Here is a 21,300-nt window from a genome sequence, read left to right as displayed (position 1 = left end):
GATCTTTACCTAAGTGTTCACCATAAACAGGCTAGATAGACATTTGGAGATATTATGCAGTCTTTCCATTTTATGCAGTATTTTATTTTAAAAAGTGTTACTATATATACAAGGTATATGGCTATTCAGTAAGTATACCAGTGTATGCCAAAAGTAGATGATTGTTATGGATGTAGTCATTGGACCAGATGGTGACTATCAGACTTGTAGGAGTTCTTCTAATCTAACACCTTGACAAATAGCAAAAGCAAGAAGCTAGGAAGGAAGAATGCGTGGAACTTTGACACAAGCAGGTATATACTCATTAGCACCCAACGTTGAAGCAGAGGCCTGTGCCATAGTATGTAGCATGTACTTGATGAGACCTCCACAGTAAAGAAAAGCTTTATTGTACTAGACTTAAATTCTGATTCATTGAAGAGTGTAGTCTTCAGGAATGGACAGCACCCTTGTGAACATGGAACTGAGAGAAAATGGTCTTAACTAATGTAATTAAAACAGAAAATGAGATTTTGGTCACATGAAAGCTAGCTGCAGTGCTGTGTGAAACCTCTTGCCATGATCTTTCTCTCCTGCTTTCTCTCTGCTCTCTCTCTGCTCTTATTCTGTGTTTGAGCAAATGGAGACTGGGGGAACAGTGAAGTCCCAGAGGGCCAGAGCTCTGTTCTTGCTGAAATTACAAGCACAGAGCTGCCTGGGCATGAACATGTAGTGTTTACTCTGCCAGTATGAATACAAATAGTCTTATTATACGGGACTCTGTACCCAAAGACCACACACACACACAGAGACACATACACACACACACGAATAAAAAATTTAAAGTAAAGGTTTTTTTTAACCCTTTTAAGACCCCACAAACCTTAATGGAAAAGAGACGTCTCTTATAAGGTAGCTGGGAGTGGTTGAGTCGGGATTGGAACCACATTTCCCTTTGCCAAGTGCTTTAATAATCTTGAAATTTAGAAATCTAATAGTATTAAAAAAAATTTTTTTCTTTGCCTTTTGTCAGTTCTTCTATTCTTTTCCCTCCTTAGTTACCTATTGTCTTTGTTCTCATTTTCTTTTCTTCCAGTGATGGACTAGAATTGAGGCTGAGCGTTAGCTTGCATTTCTGAGTTTTTGAGCTTGGGAGGATTGAGACCGATGTTCTTTTGTGAGCAGTTAGTAACTAATACCCAGGATGGCAGGTGAAGCCAGTCAGTGGCCGTAGCTAGATTATAGGGTATTGCACAACAGGAATGAGGTTGGGGTATTAGTATCAAACTCTGTTACCAATAGCCTGAGCACACAATGGAGCATGTCCACTGAGGGACTGACCAATCTAAAGATGGAGTTTCAGCAGTCAGAACTCTGAGGGACAGCTGTGCCTAAGAGATGACGAGGTGTCAATAGAATGTATTTGCTCATACTGAGCCCAGTTTTATCAGGTCAAGTTGACTTTCAGCTATTGCAGTTTAATTTTCTTTGGCCAAAGAGACAAGTTTGTCATGAGCCTGGCACTCTACATATTACCCCAAGAATGATGTGAAGGGAAAGAAAAGAGCTCATGTTGATGAGAAGTGGAGCAAATCTGTCCTGTCCCAAAGAGAATGGGTATCTGAACGGAGCATTGAGAAATAGTTTTATTAAAAAAGGAATAAGGCCCTGGCCGATTGGCTCAGTGGTAGAGTGTCGGCCTGGTGTGCAGGAGTCCCGGGTTCGATTCCCGGCCAGGGCACACAGGAGAGGCGCCCATCTGCTTCTCCACCCCTCCCCCTCTCCTTCCTCTTTGTCTCTCTCTTTCCCTCCCGCTCCTCAGGCGCTAGAATGGCTCTGGTTCCAACAGAGCAACTCCCCAGATGGGCAGAGCATCGCCCCCTGGTGGGCGTGCCGGGTGGATCCTGGTTGGGCACATGCGGGAGTCTGTCTGACTGCCTTCCCATTTCTGGCTTCGGAAAAAAAAAAAAAAAGGAATAAAAAATTGACCTGTTAATATTCTCAATGTAAATGCATTGATGCTACCTAGACATTAAATCATTATAATGTGGTGTTCTCCAATGGTGATGGCTCTACCAGGCCATCGTTGTGGGTGATATTGCATTACCTTGAAGGATTGGGCTTTCTGGGTTTAAAAGGTAGCACGTGCATATTAGGAATAAAGGTAAAACAAGAGCTTTCCTGCAGTTTCCCCATGAATTGAGATGCTTTTCCCCATAATCAGAGGCAGCAAACCTGCACTTATGAGACTGTCTATGTGGGTGGCCAGTCTTTCTCACTTATTTTTTTTTCCAGGACAGTAAATAGGTAAAATGGTGATGGGTCCAGGAGTTGGAACAATTCAGTTCCATTTAGTTTTAGGTAACTTGTTTGCCATTTGAGGAAGAATATTGGCTGTTTCAGCAGAGATGTGACCTGCATTTTGAACATTGTGCCCGTGTTAAAAGCAGGAGAAACAGAGCTTTTCTCATGCGGTGTTAGCTACTTTCTCCTTTCTATTTTTCTTGTTGTCCCTTCGCCACCAAGAAAGATTTAACTGAAGGAATACCACCTTATAGCATGATGAAAGCTATAGGTAGGAGAACACATTTTTCTCGTCAGATTTGAATGGCACTGAATTTAGTATGAATTTTGAGTAGGAAAAAAAGAGATGTAGACCAAATCTGTGAGCTACGTTATTTGCAAAGTAATCCTAGATGAGTTGTCCAGGATTTTTTTTTTTTAATAGTTTCAAGTAAAGATGAAAATTGAGGGAAATATGATTGTAGCATAGACTAAACTGACTTCATTTCTAGTCGATTTCATGATGCTACAGTGATGGGCACTGTATGTAAATCCACAGCTAGATGAATGTGTGCTATTGAGCCAGGATGCGAAAGAAACGCAGCTAGCCAGCAGCTCTTCTCTTAACCACATCTCGATTTGGGAGGAATTGTTTTCATTTTCCTGCCAGTCTGCTAACCTGTTTTGATCATTTGGTGGAAGCTGTAATTGCAGGTGGGAACATTTTGAGTAACAGTTGACAATCCAGCGCAGCTGCTTTTTGTGCTAAATCCTGTTATTAAAAGGCTCAGGCTAAGATCAAGCCATGGGCTGGAACTGACTCGACAGAGAACAACTTAACTTTGCCTGATAGGACAAAGAGAACACTAGCCTTCTTCAGACTCTGTTATTTGTCCTGAAATGTTATTAGCATTCTTTTATTATTTCTTTAACAGCTCTGGGAACTAGATTATGAATCTCTAAGCCAGGCAAAGATGAAAAATACAGTGGAGATGCACCTTTTATAGCAATGTCAATGAGGTTAGAAATTAGGACCCTGTTTTCCTTATTATTTCAGAACATGGCCTTCTTAACAATATGAACCCATCCATTTCCTCTCATCACTCCTGTCTTAATGAAAAACTGAGATGAGAAGAAGATGCTATGTTTAGAAGCTGTTATAACAATTAGGTACAGGATGCGTACTCCAAAAAGGATTGGTAATTAGAGACTGAAATTCTTGTATGGTATTAAATTTTTTTCTTAACATTTTTCTGGGAGATAGGCGTATTCCAAAATGAATGCAATTTTATGTTCACTTGTACCCATGCCACCTGCACTTGAGAGCTGTAGTGGCTCCATGGCTTCATTTTTTCTGACGGGCACTAGGTGTCAGGGTTTTTCCTTCTCAACAGCTTAGCATTCAGGCAAGCCCCTTGATTTACCCTGTTTGGAGAGGCAAATTCAGCAGTATTCCCCTTTTTTTCAGTTGGATTGGTAGGCTTTGCCTGGCATTCCTACAATATGTGATTGCATTTTTAACTCTTTGGGCTGGAAATCTGTTGAACTTTTATCATGGCTATACACATTTTTGTAGGAGACAATTTTTTAGACAGAGGATATTCGAGGGGAAAAAAAGTAGTGTAAGTTAAAGACTCTTTGCCATCATAGCTGGTATATTGGTTTCAGTTCTTTCAATTCTTGGGGTGAAATGTTGGGGATTAGGAACTTTAGAACTGTTGAGCCTTCCCTGCATAATTGTTGGAAGTGTGCTGATGTCAGAACTACCAAGGCATAGCGTCTCTTTAATTATTATAAAATATTACAGACTTACAAAAAAAAATACAGAGTTGTATGACAAATACCCCAGCATTTTCTGACTAGTTTAAACAAATCTTACTATTTTGACACTGTTCCTTACTTACATGTTGCTGTAATGCTTTGAAATCTCTAATCTGAGTATAAAAACAAAAAAAACCTAGTAAGCTTATATAAACCTAAAAATTTATTAATAGATTCATTTTGACAGTTTTAGACTGGATTTCTTAACCCAGAGGACCTCTTATTTTAGAAAAACCACCATAACCCTCTGTCTTAATTCACTTGGTTGACATTTTCCATACTCTCAAAAGAATTGCTTGGGTTATCCAGGATTCAGATTCTAGTGGAACCTACTATGTTTGGAAACTCTTGACTTCAGAGAGAGAGAGTGGGGGGGGGGGGCTTAAATAAGGAAAGCATTAATCATTTCTCATGCACACAGAACCCAAATATTTTTCTAGTTTAATATTAGACGTTTGTAGCCTGACCAGGCGGTGGTGCAGTGGATAGAGTGTCAGACTGGGACGCTGAGGACCCAGGTTCGAGACCCCGAGGTCGTCAGCTTGAGCGCAGGCTCATCTGGTTTGAGCAAGGCTCACCAGTTTGAGCCCAAGGTCACTGGCTTGAGCAAGGGGTCACTTGTTCTGCTGGAGTCTCCTGGTCCAGGCAAGGCACAAATGAGAAAGCAATCAATGAACAACTAAGGTGCCACAACGAAGAATTGATGCTTCCTTCTCATCTCTCTCCCTTTCTGTCTGTCTGTCCCTCTCTCTGTCTGTCTCTGTCACACACAAAAAATTAGACTTTTGTATACTGTTTCACTCGATTTCACCTCAGAATAGATCCATGAAAGTGCAGCTAATTTGGATGTATTTTACTGTGCTTTGGTTTCATTCTTTTGAAATCAGTTTACCTTTTCATGCTGAGTGTGGAAATTGAGTTCATGTCAGTATTTCAGATGTGTGTTGGAAAAAGGCATATTTGCACTGTGGCATGCTGAAGGTGAGCTCTGAAATAGACCTGATAAAAGCGGATCTGAAAAACAGAACCATGGTCTGTGCACTGATTGTTCAAGTTATAAAAAGAGGCTAATGGTCCTTGCCACCAATCTATCCCTGAAGATGAGAGAATGTCAGTGCTTTGAGATCCTCAACAGAAAATATCACATACCACTGGTTACACAAAACATTCATAATTTGTGCTTGCCTTATTTCTTGTCAGGGGCTCCAAATAATTAGTTTTGGCCTGACCAGGTGGTGGTGCAGTGGATAGAGCGTCAGACTGGGATGCAGAGGACCCAGGTTCGAGACTCCAAGGTCGCCAGCTTGAGCGCGGGCTCATCTGGTTTAAGTAAAGCTCACCAGCTTAGACCCAAGGTCGCTGGCTTGAGCAAGGGGTTACTCGCTCTGCTGTAGCCCCACGGTCAAGGCACATATGAGAAAGCAACCAATGAACAACTAAGGTGTCACAAGGAAAAACTGATGATTGATGCTTCTCATCTCTCTGCGTTCCTGTCTGTCTGTCCCTACCTGTCCCTCTCTCTGACTCTCTCTCTGTCCCTGTAAAAAAAAAAAAAATTAGTTTTGAATACTTGTAGGCCTAGTAAGCTAAGAATTTCAAGTATGGTAAAAGACTTATTATGGAATATGTAGTAAGATAGTTTTATTTAAAATCATTCGCTTTCCTTCTGTTATTTTTATTCTAAGTGAGAACGTTGTTTGGTTATGTCCAAACTGTTTCTCTTTATCTAAAATCTTCAGAACCAAAGTTGAGCCCCTCATTAAAAAATATTAAGACTGATTTTGAAACATAGCTCTACCTGTTGTGGAGTTACTTTCAATGAACTTCTAAAGAACACTGTTCTTTTGGGATGCATAGACTCTTAGAATTCCTTCTGAATGACTGTTGTTGGTGTTAGAGGTTTCTCATCAGGTTGACTAGTTGAGTTTGACTCATTTCATTAGTAGCAAACCAAAGCCCACTGAGCTTAACTGGCTTTGAAAATCCTAATGTATTCATCAGCCGAGAAAGGTAGCACTTGTGGAGGGTTCCCCCGAAAGTAAGTCTCAAGATAGCCCTTAAACAAAAGAATGTACTTGTCAGCACTTTTATACATCTTAAGTTTTAAGACTTTACTGAAAAAGGATGTGATACTGCACCTTATGTCAAGAAACTTCACACAGCGCCAAGTAGAGGCAATAATGAACATCAGGACGGCATCAGATGCCACCAGAGGAGGAAGTGTGGCATGGAACAGTGGTCCCCAACCTTTTTTGGGCCACGGACCGGTTTAACATCAGAAAATATTTTCACTGACTGGCCTTTAGAGTGGGACGAATAAATGTATCACGTGACCGAGACAAGCGTCAAGAGTGAGTCTTAGACAGATGTAACAGAAGGAATCTGGTCATTTTTTAAAAATAAAACATCTTTCAGACTTAAATTAAATAAAATGGAAATAATGTAAGTTATTTATTCTTTCTCTGCGGACCGGTACCAAATGGCCCACGGACTGGTACCGGTCCATGGCCTGGGTGCACTGGATGCATGGAGCATCCAAGTTCAACATTTCTTTTTTTTTTTTTTTGCATTTTTCTGAAGTTGGAAACGGGGAGGCAGTCAGACAGACTCCCGCATGCGCCCGACCGGGATCCACCCGGCATGCCCACCAGGGGGCGATGCTCTGCCCATCCGGGCGTCACTCTGCCGCAATCAGAACCATTCTAGCGCCTGAAGCAGAGGCCACAGAGCCATCTTCAGCGCCCGGGCAAACTTTTGCTCCAATGGAGCCTTGGCTGCGGGAGGGGAAGAGAGAGACAGAGAGGAAGGAGAGGGGGAGGGGTGGAGAAGCAGATGGGCGCTTCTCCTGTGTGCCCTGGCCAGGAATTGAACGCAGGACTCCTGCACACCAGGCCGATGCTCTGCCACTGAGCTAACCGGCCAGGGCCTCAACATTTCTTTCTATGACTAATGGCAAGGCTTCTGGAACTGTAGTAGGCCAGCTTGGTTAATTGCCACATGAATCCATTACTCCTGTGTCCCATTTCTCAAACACCACTGGCTTGTATGTGCTCCATTGCATGTTTTTTTTTAATTGGCATGTTTATTAAAGCATTTTGTGCATATGTATGACATTAATTTAGTTTCATGTATATAAACATTGCATAGAAAAATAATTCTCCTGTTCAGAATTATTTTTCCTAATCCTTGGTAACATTTTTTAAGAGTTATCTCTGGGGTAAAAGTTTTTTGCTCTGGCCTGGCCTGTGGTGGCACAGTGGATAAAGTGTCAACCTGGAATGCAAAGGTCGCAGGTTTGAAACCCTGGGTTTGCCCAGTCAAGGCACACATGAGAAGCAAGTACTATGAGTGGTTGCTTCCTTCCTCTCTCTCGCTTCCTCTCTCTCTCGCTCGCTCTCTCTCTCTCTCGCTCTCGCTTTCTTCCTATCTCTCTTCCCCTCCCTCTCCTCCCTCCCCCCAGTCTCTCCTTCTCTTTCCTTCCTTCTCTCCTCTATCTAAAAATCAATAAAATAAAAAATTAAAAGCCACCCACTTGAAAAAAAAAATTTTTTTTCCTCTAAAAATGATATATTTTTTTAACTCTACCCAATAGCTCAGTTGGTTAGAACATCATCGCAATGCACACAGGTTGCTGGTTCTATCCCTGGTCAGGGCATATATAGGAACAGATCAATGTTTCTGTCTCTCCCTCTCTCCCACTCTTTCTAAAATCAATACATAAATTTAAAAATAAATAAAAATAAAAATGATATTTTTTCTTATCCTTTTATCAGTTTCTAGAACGGTTGATGTAAGTTTGTTTGGTCATTTTTTAATTATCCAAGCATGTAAAAAGGTTTTTTCAGTTGGTAAGAAAATTGTTTTCAGCTCTTATGTGATCATACAAACTAGGCAATGGAATATGACCCCTAGCAGATTATACAATGTGGAAAGGCATTGACATTTTTTCAGTGTTTTCTCAATCACACAAATTAAATAAAATATTACATTGTCTTTATGGTTTAAAAATACACATTTTAATACCTACAGTTTTTTCTAATATTTCATCAAGTATGCTTTTTCCATAAGATTTTAACATGAGTTAAAATTGTAATTATTTTTTTATAGTATCTAATTAAAGTGAAGATACAAAATACAAAATGGGGGGGTAACATTTATGTGTCTATATAGGAACTCAAGTTCCGATTCCTTCCCTGTGAGTCTTAAGTTTTGCCTTCTTTGTGATGCGAATGATGCTTAGTCTGATCCAGCTCTCACATTCTCGGAGTCTTTGTACTGCTGCTCCAGGCCTTGCAGAGTTGTCATCTAACGGGCAGTAGCACTGGTAGAACAATAGCTATTGGAAGCTTTGCAAGAAACACTCAACTTTTAGACTTTTAGCGTGGAAAATAAAGCTGCAACATCTCAGCCACAGTCTAACCTTTATATTATTATAGCTGAACTCAAAATGAGATAGATAGAGGGAAGACAACCGTGGCAAAGATATTCCCTTTCCGCTTCCTACAGCATAGCTAAAGTTGATGGATGCTTCTTATATCCTTAAAAACAAAATCCTGTCTTGTTTTGTCCCGTAGCTTTCTCTTCAGATTTCTTTGTTGAGCTTAGTATTGTTTTATTTCGTAGTAACAGCAGCTTTGGAAAGTGTGTGTTTTTTGTATGTGTGTATGTGTGTGCATTTGCACATTCTGTTCACACTGATAGTAAAATTAATGCTGATGTCAATTTTGGTGTTAACTTTGGGTCATAATTAGTGTTGACACTTTGTGTCAGACTAATGGCATTTATGGGCACCATCAGAATAAATGTTAATATTATCATGTTTTTAGTATCTGTTATAGTAACATTAAACCAAGGTCCTCCCAGGAGAAAAAATATATATATATATGGATAGATAGATAATGTCTTTCTGTATCGCTGGTGTTACTCAGCGAGAAAATGACATCTCAGGGCAGAATCCTAATCACTGTTTGGAGCATCAGAAATAATGATCACCTCTGATCGGAGGTTGTGAATAATTCATTCGTTTTGATTTTCACGTCCTGTCCAGTGATACTTTTCAAACCAAATGTGTTTCTACAGGAAAATAATGGTCCCACTTCTTATGGAAATACTGTGGCACAAATCATTTTACCCACATAAAAACAGTTAAATAAGTCTTGTCTTCTGCTTGCACCCCCCCCCCCCACACACACACACCCTCCTCCCTCACTTGGCACGTGTTATTCCTGAATCAGACTGCGGCCAAAGAAATCTTTCCTTCCTTAGAACTTGTATGAGGAACACAAATATTTATTTCTGTTTATCCTTAGCTTATTCACAGTGACTCTTCTGATTCTTGTCCTTTTTTCACTTTAAGTTAATTAGTTTAGGTTGGTAACCTTAAACCTAAAAAACCTGCTAATTGGGATATTCTGTCATCAAAAATCATCTGAAATGCAGTATTTTTTTTCAATGATTTATGGCTATATCAATGAATATGTAATCAGCAGTAAGTGCCTAAAATCCCTTGGTTAGTCAGTGCCTCCATGAGGCAGCGGTCAGGGAAAGAAGTTGGTGGCACTGCCAGGACCCAAAGCCCGAGTCTGATGCTCATTATACACCATCTGCCCACTCACGCTCAAAAGCCCCTTTCTGGCTACATGTTGTTGCCCTTTTGTTGCTTCCTTAGCCCTTAATCCTGGAGTTGCTTTTTCACTAGGTTTCACTTGTATAAAAACATGTGAGGGAGAGAGAGAATCTCAAACAAGGGGATTCTTCGGTGATGGGATTTCCTTTGGTTATTATCTTTCAGTTAGCATACAAGGCAACTTGGGCTTAGGTGAAATCAGTGAATGTCATGTTCGGAATCACATTGTCACACTTTGTGTATGCTTTTAGAGTGATGGCAGAATTTTCAGTATCAGATCTCTATTGTGTGTATATTATAGATAGACCCATCTATATAAAGTAATTTGTAAAACTTAGTGTCCTCATTAAAGGGGGAGAAAATATGATTGTCTTTTGAAGTAATGACCCAATCTGCTGAGACAAAGCTATTCTTAGAATATTTTGAACCGTTTCTCCTGAATGTTGTGACCCCTTTTCTCCTCTAAATCTAACAAGGGCAGGAGGAAGTGTTTTTCAACCTAATTCTCATCATCACACAAAGTCTTTGCATTCAGAAGCCATTTTCAGTATTAAATTCAGTTTTGTCAAGTGATTAGTTGAATTTGGTACAAAATAATTTACAAACACAAATTTGGAAACGGCAGTGGTGCTACTGCACTCAAGGTAAGCAGTTGCTATTCTTGAATTGAAGCCCTCTTTCGGTGACTGCATCACAATGTAGATTATCGTGTTACATGTCTTGGCAGCCGTTATAGACCTGCATCTGTTGACACCCTGTGTGTTCTACCCTGGTCTGCTGGAAGAAAGAGGGGAGTGGGTGAATTGATGCCCTGCTTGCCTATCAGTGCAAATGTCCTTTTATGTACATATGTTTGTAAAGCTCTTTAGCCCCCTTTGAGATGAAAGGCTCTGTATAAATATAAGCTTTCGATTTTAGTACATGTTTGTAATACATATGGTACAGTCCTAAATATGTATTTAGCTGATAGGCACTGTTCTTGTCTATTGTACAAATATTGACTTTAAAAGTATAAATATGTATTTAACCATCAGACCAGAAAAACACTGAAGCAGTTACTTCTCAGGTAGAGATATTAATATTGTATAAACCTATATATACACATATGTTTACATTCAACCACATGATTGCAGCACATTTCTTTTTAAAAGAACTGAAATGATAGCCCAAACAAAGGTAGTTCCTGATAGCCTTCTCCCATTGAGGTGAGTCTTGATTTTTAATTTTTATATGTTTACATCTCTATAATATTATAAAATATAAGTTGTAGCACAACTATAATGTAGAGTCGATGCTTGTAAAATATGAAATTTCATTAGGCTGGTGAGAATTTTTTCCCTTTAAAATTTTTTTAAATTATGGAAATGTTGAAGTGTACACTAGAGATAATAATATAAGTTCTTATGTACCGTCACCCAGTGAAGAGATACTTAGTAGTCCTTTCTCAGCTGCTTTTTAATTTTAAGTTATCAATGTTATACAAACATATTAAAGAAAATTTGGGAATGGGAAGAAACACACAATCCCATCATCCTAAAATAACTATCTTCTTATTTTGCTATGTTCTTTATTTCTGCTTTAGTTAGAGTGTTGTAATGCTTGCTGTGCACTTTCTATGTGCCAGGCACTGTTCTAAGGTTTACCATGTTCTTAATTCTCACAAACTTAATAGTGTAGGTTATTATTTACCCATTTTACTGATGAGAATACTGAGGTTCATTCAGTACATAGGAACTTACTATCTCTAGTGTACATTTTAATATTTCTATCATTTAAAATTTTTCAAGGGGAATAAAATGGAAAATGGGGTAATGATAACCTCTATGCATCAGTTTTCTCATGGTGCATAGAGATTAGTAATTTACCTAATGTTATGGTGGCTAGAAAACTGACTGAGTCTCTATTCTGTGAGAATCAGATTCTCTTAGATTCATAATCTCCAAATCTGGCTTCTCAGGCTGTGCCCTTAACCACCACAGTATTTTGTTATTATGGTACAGATACAAATCTGTTATACCAGCTCTTCATGTTTAATATTACATCATAGGTATTTTTTAAATGCTATTTATAATGTTCATAGCCATCATTTTATAAGGCCGCCTAGAACACTAGCAGTAACTTCACTAGCCTATTTACTTCCCTTTAAAAAAGTTTATATCACGACATTTATTATTTAAACTTTTTGTCTCAAAATATTTTGATTTGCAGAAAAACTACAGAGGATTTCCATATACCCTTTACCCAGTATCACCTAATGTTAATATCTTGTATAACTATAGTATAATTATAAAAACTAAGAAATTAACATTGGTACAATACTATTAAATAAAATACAGACTTGTTTTTCTACTAATGTCCTTGTTCTGTTCCAGGATCCAGTCCAGGAAACCAGGTTTTGCATTTAGGTATCAATAACATTTATACATGTGTTGTAATTGATATTTATCTTTCCATAGTGTTTCAGTTAAGTTCAGTGGAACTAGTCTGGAACATACTTTTTTACTTTCTCTAGAGAAGGGTATTTATACAGACCTTATTTTTAAAAATAATTCAGAATAGCTGGAAGGACAAATTAATTTTCTTTATTTATTTTTTACAGGGACAGAGAGAGAGTCAGATAGAGGGATAGATAGGGACAGACAGACAGGAACGGAGAGAGATGAGAAGCATCAATCATCAGTTTTTTTTTGTTGCGACACCCTAGTTGTTCATTGATTGCTTTCTCATATGTGCCATGACCGCGGGCCTTCAGCAGACTGAGTAACCCCCCCCCCCCCCCCGCTCGAGCCAGTGACCTTGGGTCCAAGCTGGTGAGCTTTGCTCAAACCAGATGAGCCCATGCTCAAGCTGGTGACCTCGGGGTCTCGAACCTGGGTCCTTCCGCATCCCAGTCTGACGCTCTATCCACTGCGCCACCACCTGGTCAGGCTTATTTAAGAATTTTTATAAGCCAGTCTCTGTACTAATCTAATATGTTCCTCACAACAATCCCTCCAAAAAGATACTGTTATCCCCACTTTATAAGGGGAAAAATTGAGACTACAGGGTTGACGGTCCACGGTTATACGGATAGTATAGAGCTGAGCTTTGAACCAAGACAAACTGACACTCCCAACTTAAACTCTGAACTACTGTCAGTATTTGTCAACATTTAGTATAGTACAGCATGTAATAGATTGTTCAGTCAACATTATCTAGTCATGATATTTAAAAAATATATAGTTGATAATGTTTAGGACTGTTATTCTGTGATTCCTAGAGATAAGTCATGGACAATATTCTAAGCCCTTGGTGTTGACTTTTTCCAAATGTCTTTTTAAAAATTAAATGACTGTGATAAATAAAATAAAAAATAAAAAAATAAAGAATAAGACCTGTGGTGGCACAGTGGATAAAGCGTCGACCTGGAAATGCTGAGGTCGCCAGTTCGAAACCCTGGGCTTGCCTGGTCAAGGCACATATGGGAGTTGATGCTTCCAGCTCCTCTCCCCTTCTCTCTCTCTCTGTCTCTCTCCTCTCTGTCTCTCTCTCTCCCTCTCTCCTTTCTAAAAATGAATAAATAAAATAAAAAATAAAAATTAAATGACTGTGGAATGAACCAATATTTATTACTCCCATATTATATGTAGGGATCCTGCTCGGCAGTGGAAGAGATGATATAATGGTTCAAGCTGGTAAGCTAAAAGTGGGCCTAGGCAGTATATGATTAATTATTAAGTAAATTCTCTGCATGAGGGGCTTAGTAGAAGATCAGAGAAGGGGTCACTTTAGGCTAGGAGAAGCTTTACTGAGGAAATAGAATTTGAATGAACCTTTTTTGAATGGGTAGATTTAGATAGGTTGAGAGGAGAGAAAGGGGCAAAACTGTGCATTGAAGTAAGTGTAACAGATTGCTGCTTCTAATAGTTTGTACATCAAACCCATAGGTAGTATTAATTTTGTATATGAGGACACTGAAGCACAATCAAGTTATTTTCACAAGTCACACAGGTAGTAAGTGATAGGGCCTGGATGTGGCTAAGACAGGGCTAGTGCTCTCAATTCTGTAATGGTACATTTTTAGGGGGGAGGCTGTGGTCGATGAGGAATACACTTTGGAAAGAACATTGATAAAGAGAGTAGTATGTTCTTGGTGCTGCTGTGTTGACACCTAATTAGAAGTCAATATTGCAAGCATAATGACCTGGCCAGTTGCTGAACTGACTGCCCAAGTGACACAGTTAGAGTCCCCAGGTAATAACAAAAGATAAGAGTATTATTTGCCTGCCCAGTGCCACATAGACACAGTGTCTGCATTAGAATGCAAATGTTGAAGTAAATTCGTCAGGGCTCTCATCTAAGCAGCTTCTGGCCTAGGTGGCTAAGGTTAATACATCATAAAATTCAGTGTAAAATGTGATCTTTCTGACTACAAATGCATTTAGAGGAAATAGCTTTCCCTTCCTAAAAAACAAAAGAGATGTTGGGTTAGAGGGCCATGTGAGGAAGCAGGTAACATATTTCTCCCCATGCAGGCGTTATATTAACCAGCACATTAAAACCGTGACCAAAATTCTCCCAATATTTGGAGTTTCTCTGTGCTTTTTTTTTCTTTTTTCTTTTGATGATGGTCTGTTGCTCCTTACTTTCTCTGCCTTTAATTAGCAAATAGAGCCTGACCAGGCGGTGGTGCAGTGGATAGAGCGTTGGACTGGGATGCGGAGGACCCAGGTTCGAAACCCCGAGGTCGCCAGCTTGAGCACGGGCACATCTGGTTTGAACAAGACTCACCAGCTTGAGCCCAAAATCGCTGGCTTGAGCAAGGGGTCACTCGCTCTGCTGTAGCCCCCTGGTCAAGGCACGTATGAGAAAGCAATCCATTAACAGGTAAGGTGCTGCAACAAAGAATTTGATGCTTCTTATCTCTCTCCTTTCCAGTCTGTCTGTCCCTATCTATCCCTCTGTCTCTAGCTCTGTCACAAAAAATAAAAATAAAAACCTAGCAAAATGCTTCCACAAAATAATCTTAAAAAAAGAAATGAGCAGATAGAGTAATATCTGATCTCAGAAAGGTGATTGGATTTTCTCTGTGTATTAAATCCATTTTGATTTGTATTTTGCCAATGGTATAATATTTTTAAAAGCTTATTCTTATCTGTGGGTGCTTTATATATATTTCTTAATGTTGAGAATCACAAATAGCTGTGTGGAAAGCTCCAAGCAGCCTGATTACAGTGGATGTGCAATTGGATTGAGGAATGTGTACTCAGAGCTTATGATCACTGGCCCAGTTGAGTCTGGGTGATGCATGTGGCTTTCCAGGGATGCTGCTATTTACATCTGTTAATGGCCCTTCATGATGGCCGGCTCCCCAATGAGGTGATATGCGGCAGCCTGGGGATGAAGGACCAAGGCTGGGCTCCATTAGGCAGGACCAGGAGTGCTCATCTTGTGGGCTTTGTGTTTGGGGGCGAGTACTGGGGGGTGGGAAGGGAGGGAAAGCAGAAAGAAATGGGGGCTAGGATGAGAATGGAAAACATTACTGACCTGTGGTGGCGCAGTGGATAAAGCGTCGACCTGGAAATGCTGAGGTCGCCGGTTCGAAACCCTGGGCTTGCCTGGTCAAGGCACATATGGGAGTTGATGCTTCCAGCTCCTCCCCCTTCTCTCTCTCTGTCTCTCTCTCTCCTTCTCTCTCTCCTCTCTAAAAATGAATAAATAAAAAGAAAGTAAAAAAAAAAAAAAAGAAAGAAAAAAAAAGTTTAAAAAAAAAAAAAAAAAAAAAAAAAAAAAAAAAAAAAGAAAACATTACTTATCCACGTATGGGAAAAAAGACAGGCAGACGTGAAAAACCAGCTGTAATGAGTGTGAGTGAACAGAAAAGAAACGAAACTAGTGAATAAACAAGTAGTAGGATTGACTAGTTCTCATATAGAAGGAGATTAGAAGGGGAGAGGGCTGTGAGGGTTTGGAAAGGCACGCGTCACCCCTGCCTTTTAAGTCAATCTCATTTATGTGTGTGGCTGGTCAGATGCTGCTGAACAGAGAGCCAAGATTTACAAATAGTATATCACAGTGTTGTAAGAAATTAGTTCCTTGCATCCTTTGGTTTTCTGCTTCTGGGAGAAAGTGACAAGAGATACTCAAGACGCAATGTTGAGCGATAGTAAATTCTTACAGAAGTGGAAGATGACTGACTCAAGCCAGTAAAGAATGTTGCTGGTATTCCTAGCAAATGCTAGAGGACAGTAAAAGGATGCAGAATCACAGAAGTTATACAGTCCATGAGAGGTGATCGTTTTCCTGCCCTCCTCTCATGTGTTGAAGGTTTCTTGGAAAGAATCTCAAAAAAGATGAACTAGTGTCTTAGTAGATAGAGTAGTAAGTTCAGGAGTTCTGAATTTACTTCTCAGTGCCATGACATTCTTCCACAGATATTCCAAATACAGTTAGGCTTTGGGTTTTGTTTTTGTTTTTCCTTCTGCTTAAGCAGGCCCAAAGATGGAATTGAGATAACTGAATTCTCAACAGAATCTAAAGAAGTATGCTAGACTGTTTCTTCTAGTTTCCCAGGAAACTTGACTCGTTAGCAATACAAATGCATATCTTTTTTTTTTTTAATTGACTTTATTAGGGTGAAACTAGTAAAATCATCCAGGGTTCAGGTTCCCAGCTCCACAACACATCTCTTTACACCACAGTGTGTGTTCGCCACCCCAAGTCAAGTCTTTGTCCATAACCGTTTATCCCTCCCCTCCTCCTGGCAATCACCACACTGTCTCTTGTCCATAGGGGCTTTATATTTATATTTTTGTCCTTTTTTTTTTTTGCTCTTTTCCTCCACCTCCCACACCCAGACCCCCCTCAACAGCTGTCAACCTGCTCTCTATGTATGAGTCTGTCTATGTTTTGCTTGTTAGTTCATTTTGTTCATTAGATTCCTTTACACAATGGAATACTATGCAGCCATAAAAAGAAGGAAATCTTACCTTTTGCAACAGTATGGATGGACCTGGAGATCATTATGCTAAGTGAAATAAGTTAAGTGAAACAAACCAGAAAGATCAGTACCATATGATTTCACTCATGTGGAATCTAATGAGCAAATGCATATCTTTACATGAAGGCTGTGTCTGATACCTTCAAGGAATCTGCAAAAAAAATTCCTGCATGTAAGAGGCTTGTATTTATTTGTTTGTTTATGCTTTTGCAGATTGGCATGGTAGCTTGGAAAATGACCCTTAAGAGTCCCGAATATCCAGAAGGCCGAGATATCATTGTTATTGGCAATGATATCACATACCGAATTGGATCCTTTGGGCCCCAAGAGGATTTGCTATTTCTCAGAGCTTCTGAACTTGCCAGGGTGGAGGGCATCCCACGCATCTTTGTAGCAGCCAACAGTGGAGCAAGAATTGGATTGGCAGAGGAAATTCGTCATATGTTTCATGTGGCCTGGGTAGATCCAGAGGATCCTTACAAGGTACAGACTAAGAAAAAATAATGTTTTAAGACACTATGTGGTTATGCATGCATGTGTGTGTGTGTGTGTGCATGTGTAGCGAGGGGGATAGGTAAAGGTTTAAGTTCAAAAGTCAATATTTGTAGTAAACCACGTTGGAAACAAATTATGTCTCAATATGTTCACCTTGGCCCTGGCTGGTTGGCTCAGTGGTAGAGCATCAGCCTGGTGTGCGGAAGTCCCGGGTTAAATTCCTGGCCAGGGCACATAGGAGAGGCGCCCATCTGCTTCTCCACCCCTCCCCCTCTCCTTCCTCTCTGTCTCTCTCTTCCCCTCCTGCAGCCGAGGCTCCATTGGAGCAAAAGATGGCCCGGGCGCTGAGGATGGCTCCTTGGCCTCTGCCCCAGGTGCTAGAGTGGCTCTGGTCGTGACAGAGTGACGCCCCGGATGGGCAGAGCATCGCCCCCTGGTGGGTGTGCCGGGTGGATCCCGGTCGGGCGCATGCGAGAGTCTGTCTGACTGCCTCCCCGTTTCCAGCTTCAGAAAAATACAAAAAAAAAAAATGTTCACCTAGTCTTTCCTCTGTCTCTGAAAATAGATTGCTGATTTTTTTGTTGAACACTAGGTGAAATAATAGGTATGCATTTAGCCCTGGCTGGTTGGCTCAGTGGTAGAGCGTCAGCCTGGTGTGTGGATGTCCTGGGTTCGATTCTCAAGGCACACAGGAGACGTGCCCATCTGCTTCTCCACCCCTGCCCCCTTGCTTCTATCTCTCTCTCTCTTCTTCTCCTCCCCTCTTGCAGCCAAGGCTCAGTTAGAGTGAGTTGGCCCCGGGAGCTGAGGATGGCCCCATGGCCTCCTCCTTAAGCACTGAAAAAAATGGCTCCAGTTGCAATGGAGGAAGGGCCCCAGATAGGCAGAGCATTGCCCCCTAGTGGGCTTGCCCGGTGGATCCTGGTAGGACCAAATGTAGGAGTCTGTCTCTGCCTCCCCTCCTCTCACTAAAAAAAGAAAAAAAAGGTAGGTATACATTTAGCATGGATCATGCTAAGCCAAAAATACAGGATGAGGCGAAAGTAGGTTCACAGTTGTGAGTACACAAAACAGTTTATTGTATTACTCTTTATTAATTATTGTATTATTTTTTGCATAAACAACTGTAAATCTACTTTTGCCCCACCCTGCATATATCTAAACTGTTTTCCACAGTGGCTTCCAGGACTTATGGTCAGTTATCAGGAAAATCACTTATATCCTCAGCTTCTCTGATTGTTCTCAGGTCTTACTCTATTTGAAACCAGCCTATCCATTAAAGGCACTGCTTCCCTTGTAGCTCCCTTAAAAATGGACTAACTTCTCTTTTTCTTGTATCACTGAGACTGAGGGGGAAGAGTGTCTTTTTGTGCCCCATTGCTACTTTCAGACTTTTCTTCCTTCTTTCTCTCTGAATCCCATGTTGTCAGACTGCCATTTTGCCACTGCTCTTTTAGTGTTCCTCAACCTTTAGTCACAACTCATTCTTTGTATCTTTTATTTGATGATACATTGTTACTCTCTGCAAAGTACTGGTTTTATAATCTTTGTGATTATTCACATAGATGATCCATCCATAATCTAGCCTCTTACTTCCTCCCTTCTAATGGCCCTATCCTCCACCCCAGCTCAGCCTCTCATTCTTCATAATCTCAATCTACAGCACCTCTTTCTTCGCCACTTCTCCATCCTATCTTTGCAGCTTACTCTCTTCAGCACCCAAGTCCAACAATCCTTTGAACTTACCAGGACCTGCAACTATTGATCCTGCTACCTTGCTTCTGTTAACTCCCTCCTTACCTCTTTGTTTTATTCCTATCCTGCTTAAATTCCAAGGTCAATAATAGGTTAATTATTATAACCACATTCTCATTACCACCTTTCCTGCACCCTCAACTTTGTTACTTCTCTCTTCATTCTGCTTACTCTGTGCCTTTACAAAAACCTTGTTTAAATCCAGCTCTCTCCATCTTCTCCCATATCTGAACCTACATCTTAACACTGATAGAGAAAAACACAAAGTGCTGTTGACTAGTCTTACTTTAAATTCAAGCTTACCAACCTTTTGAATGACTTTTGGATCTTCTTCACTCTCCTCAAATGTCTAACACCCTCTTCTCCTATCCTCACTCTTACCTGATGGCCTTCCGTCCAATTTATTGAGAAAACAAGCAATTAGAAGTCAGCTTCCATACATCTGCACCTGTGCCCTTGTTCTCCACCGTTTTACCTGTGCTGTGGGTGAATGGCTGCTGCTCCTACCTAAGGCCAGCTCCTCCTCTTGTTCACTTGATCCTTTCCCTTCTTGCCAACTTAAAGTTGTCTATCAACATTTCTCCCCATTCCTTCTTGTATCATCACTTTCCCCCTCTCTCCTGAATCTATCCCTTAGCATACAAATAACTTACCCCTTCAGTTTCTACCCCTACCCTATTTTTCCTTCCCTTTACAGCAAAACTTCTTAAAGAGTTCTCTCTTCTTGCCATCTGCAGACACCCTTCTCCCATTCCCTTGGGACACACTTCCTTTAAGCTTGCACCCTTACATTCTACTGTAGCTGCTTTTGTCAAAGTCCCCATTGGTTCCATATTGTTAAATTTGTTGTGAACCTTAGTCTTTATCTTAGTTATTTGGTTTCTCTGCATCATTTGACACAGTTGGTCACTCTTTCATTCTTGAAATGTTTTCTTCTCTTGACTTTCAGAATCCCAAAATCTCCTTCTTACCCTCTTAGCTGTACTTTCTCTTTCTTTTGCTATTTTTCTCATCTTTAAATGTAAGAGTATTTCAGGGGATGATAGAAATACTCTGTTTGTATTTTTAGAAATATTCTGTTTTGTTTTTTTATTTGTGAGAGAAAGAGAGAGGGCTAGATAGGAACAGACAGGAAGGGAGAGAGATGAGAAGATCAATTCCTTGTTGCGGCTCCTTAGTTGTTCATTGATTGCTTTCTCATATGTGCCTTGACTGGGTCAAGCCGGTGAGCCTGTGCTCAAGCCGGCGACTTCAGGGTTTTGAACCTGGGTCCTCTGCATCCCAGGCTGTTGCTCTATCCACTGCGCCACCACCTGGTCGGGCAGGTATTTTGAGTGTGGTGGTGATTATATAAGTATGTACATTTGTCAGAACTTATCAAACTACAACACTTAAAACTGATAATTGTATTGAATGTAAATTATATACTTTAGTAAAATTCATTTTAAAAGTGCATGGAAATTGTTGGTTACCACTAACAGGTACAGGGTTTCTTTTGGGGATTATGGAACTGTCCTGGAATTACATAGTGATTGTGGTTGCACAACATCTAAATATATGAAAAACTACTGACTGTACACTTTAAAACGGCCAATTCGCCTGACCTGTGGTGGCGCAGTGGATAAAGTATCGACCTGAAACGCTGAGGTTGCCGGTTCGAAACCTGGGGCTTGCCTGGTCAAGGCACATATGGGAGTTGATGCTTCCTGCTCCTCCTCCTCCTCTCTCTCTCTCTCTCTCTCTCTCTCTCAAATAAATAAATAAAATCTTAAAAAAAAACCAAAAAACGGCCAATTCTATGTTATGTGAATTTTATCTCCATTTTTAAAATTACCAAAAAAGACCCAAAACAAAACTGAATGGAAACAGATGCCAAAGCTACAGAAGCTTTGGCAGGACCAACATGACTGTTCAGTCTCAACCCGCCAGGGCCCAGTACCCTCCTACCTGGTGCTGTGCAGGAAAGCCTACATAGAAGATGAGGTAGAGGGTGGAGTGTGTCTCAGGGTATGGTGCCTACAGGTCTTCACATTTCTGTGTTTGCCTTTCCTTGGTGATTTCGTCTAGGCTTACAGCTTTCAGTTCCATCTATACACTAATAAACTTCCAAGTTTATAACCTACACCTGATCATCACATTCATATATGCAGATTCAACATCTCCACCTACTACACATCTGCCTAAATGTAGCTTCTAATCTCCTGTAAATTTGTTCTTCCCTCAGTCTTCGCTATCTCAATAAATGGTACCTCTGTTCTCCCATTCAAGTAAAAGATCTTGGACTTATCCTTAACTTCTCTGTTTCTCTCACATTTCACACTCACTCTGTCAGTAAATCATGTTGACATCCTGACCTTGAAAA

At 40.4% G+C, this 21,300-nt stretch overlaps 1 protein-coding gene across 8 annotated transcripts in view; it reads left to right on the top strand.

Annotated features, from left to right (window-relative positions):
• The window catches only part of ACACA (acetyl-CoA carboxylase alpha), a 328,759-nt gene that overhangs the window by 229,734 nt on the left and 77,725 nt on the right, over window positions 1–21,300 (top strand). For all 8 annotated transcript variants that reach the window (XM_066363215.1, XM_066363212.1, XM_066363211.1 and 5 more), the window contains one exon: window positions 16,902–17,171. In XM_066363215.1, coding sequence (XP_066219312.1) covers window positions 16,902–17,171 — 270 coding nt within the window. The remainder of the gene's footprint in view (window positions 1–16,901; window positions 17,172–21,300) is intronic.

Source organism: Saccopteryx leptura, chromosome 2 (assembly GCF_036850995.1).
Source record: "Saccopteryx leptura isolate mSacLep1 chromosome 2, mSacLep1_pri_phased_curated, whole genome shotgun sequence".
Taxonomy (NCBI): Eukaryota; Metazoa; Chordata; class Mammalia; order Chiroptera; family Emballonuridae; genus Saccopteryx; species Saccopteryx leptura.
Note: the sequence above shows the minus strand (reverse complement) of the source record. Positions and strands in the feature narration are given on the sequence as shown.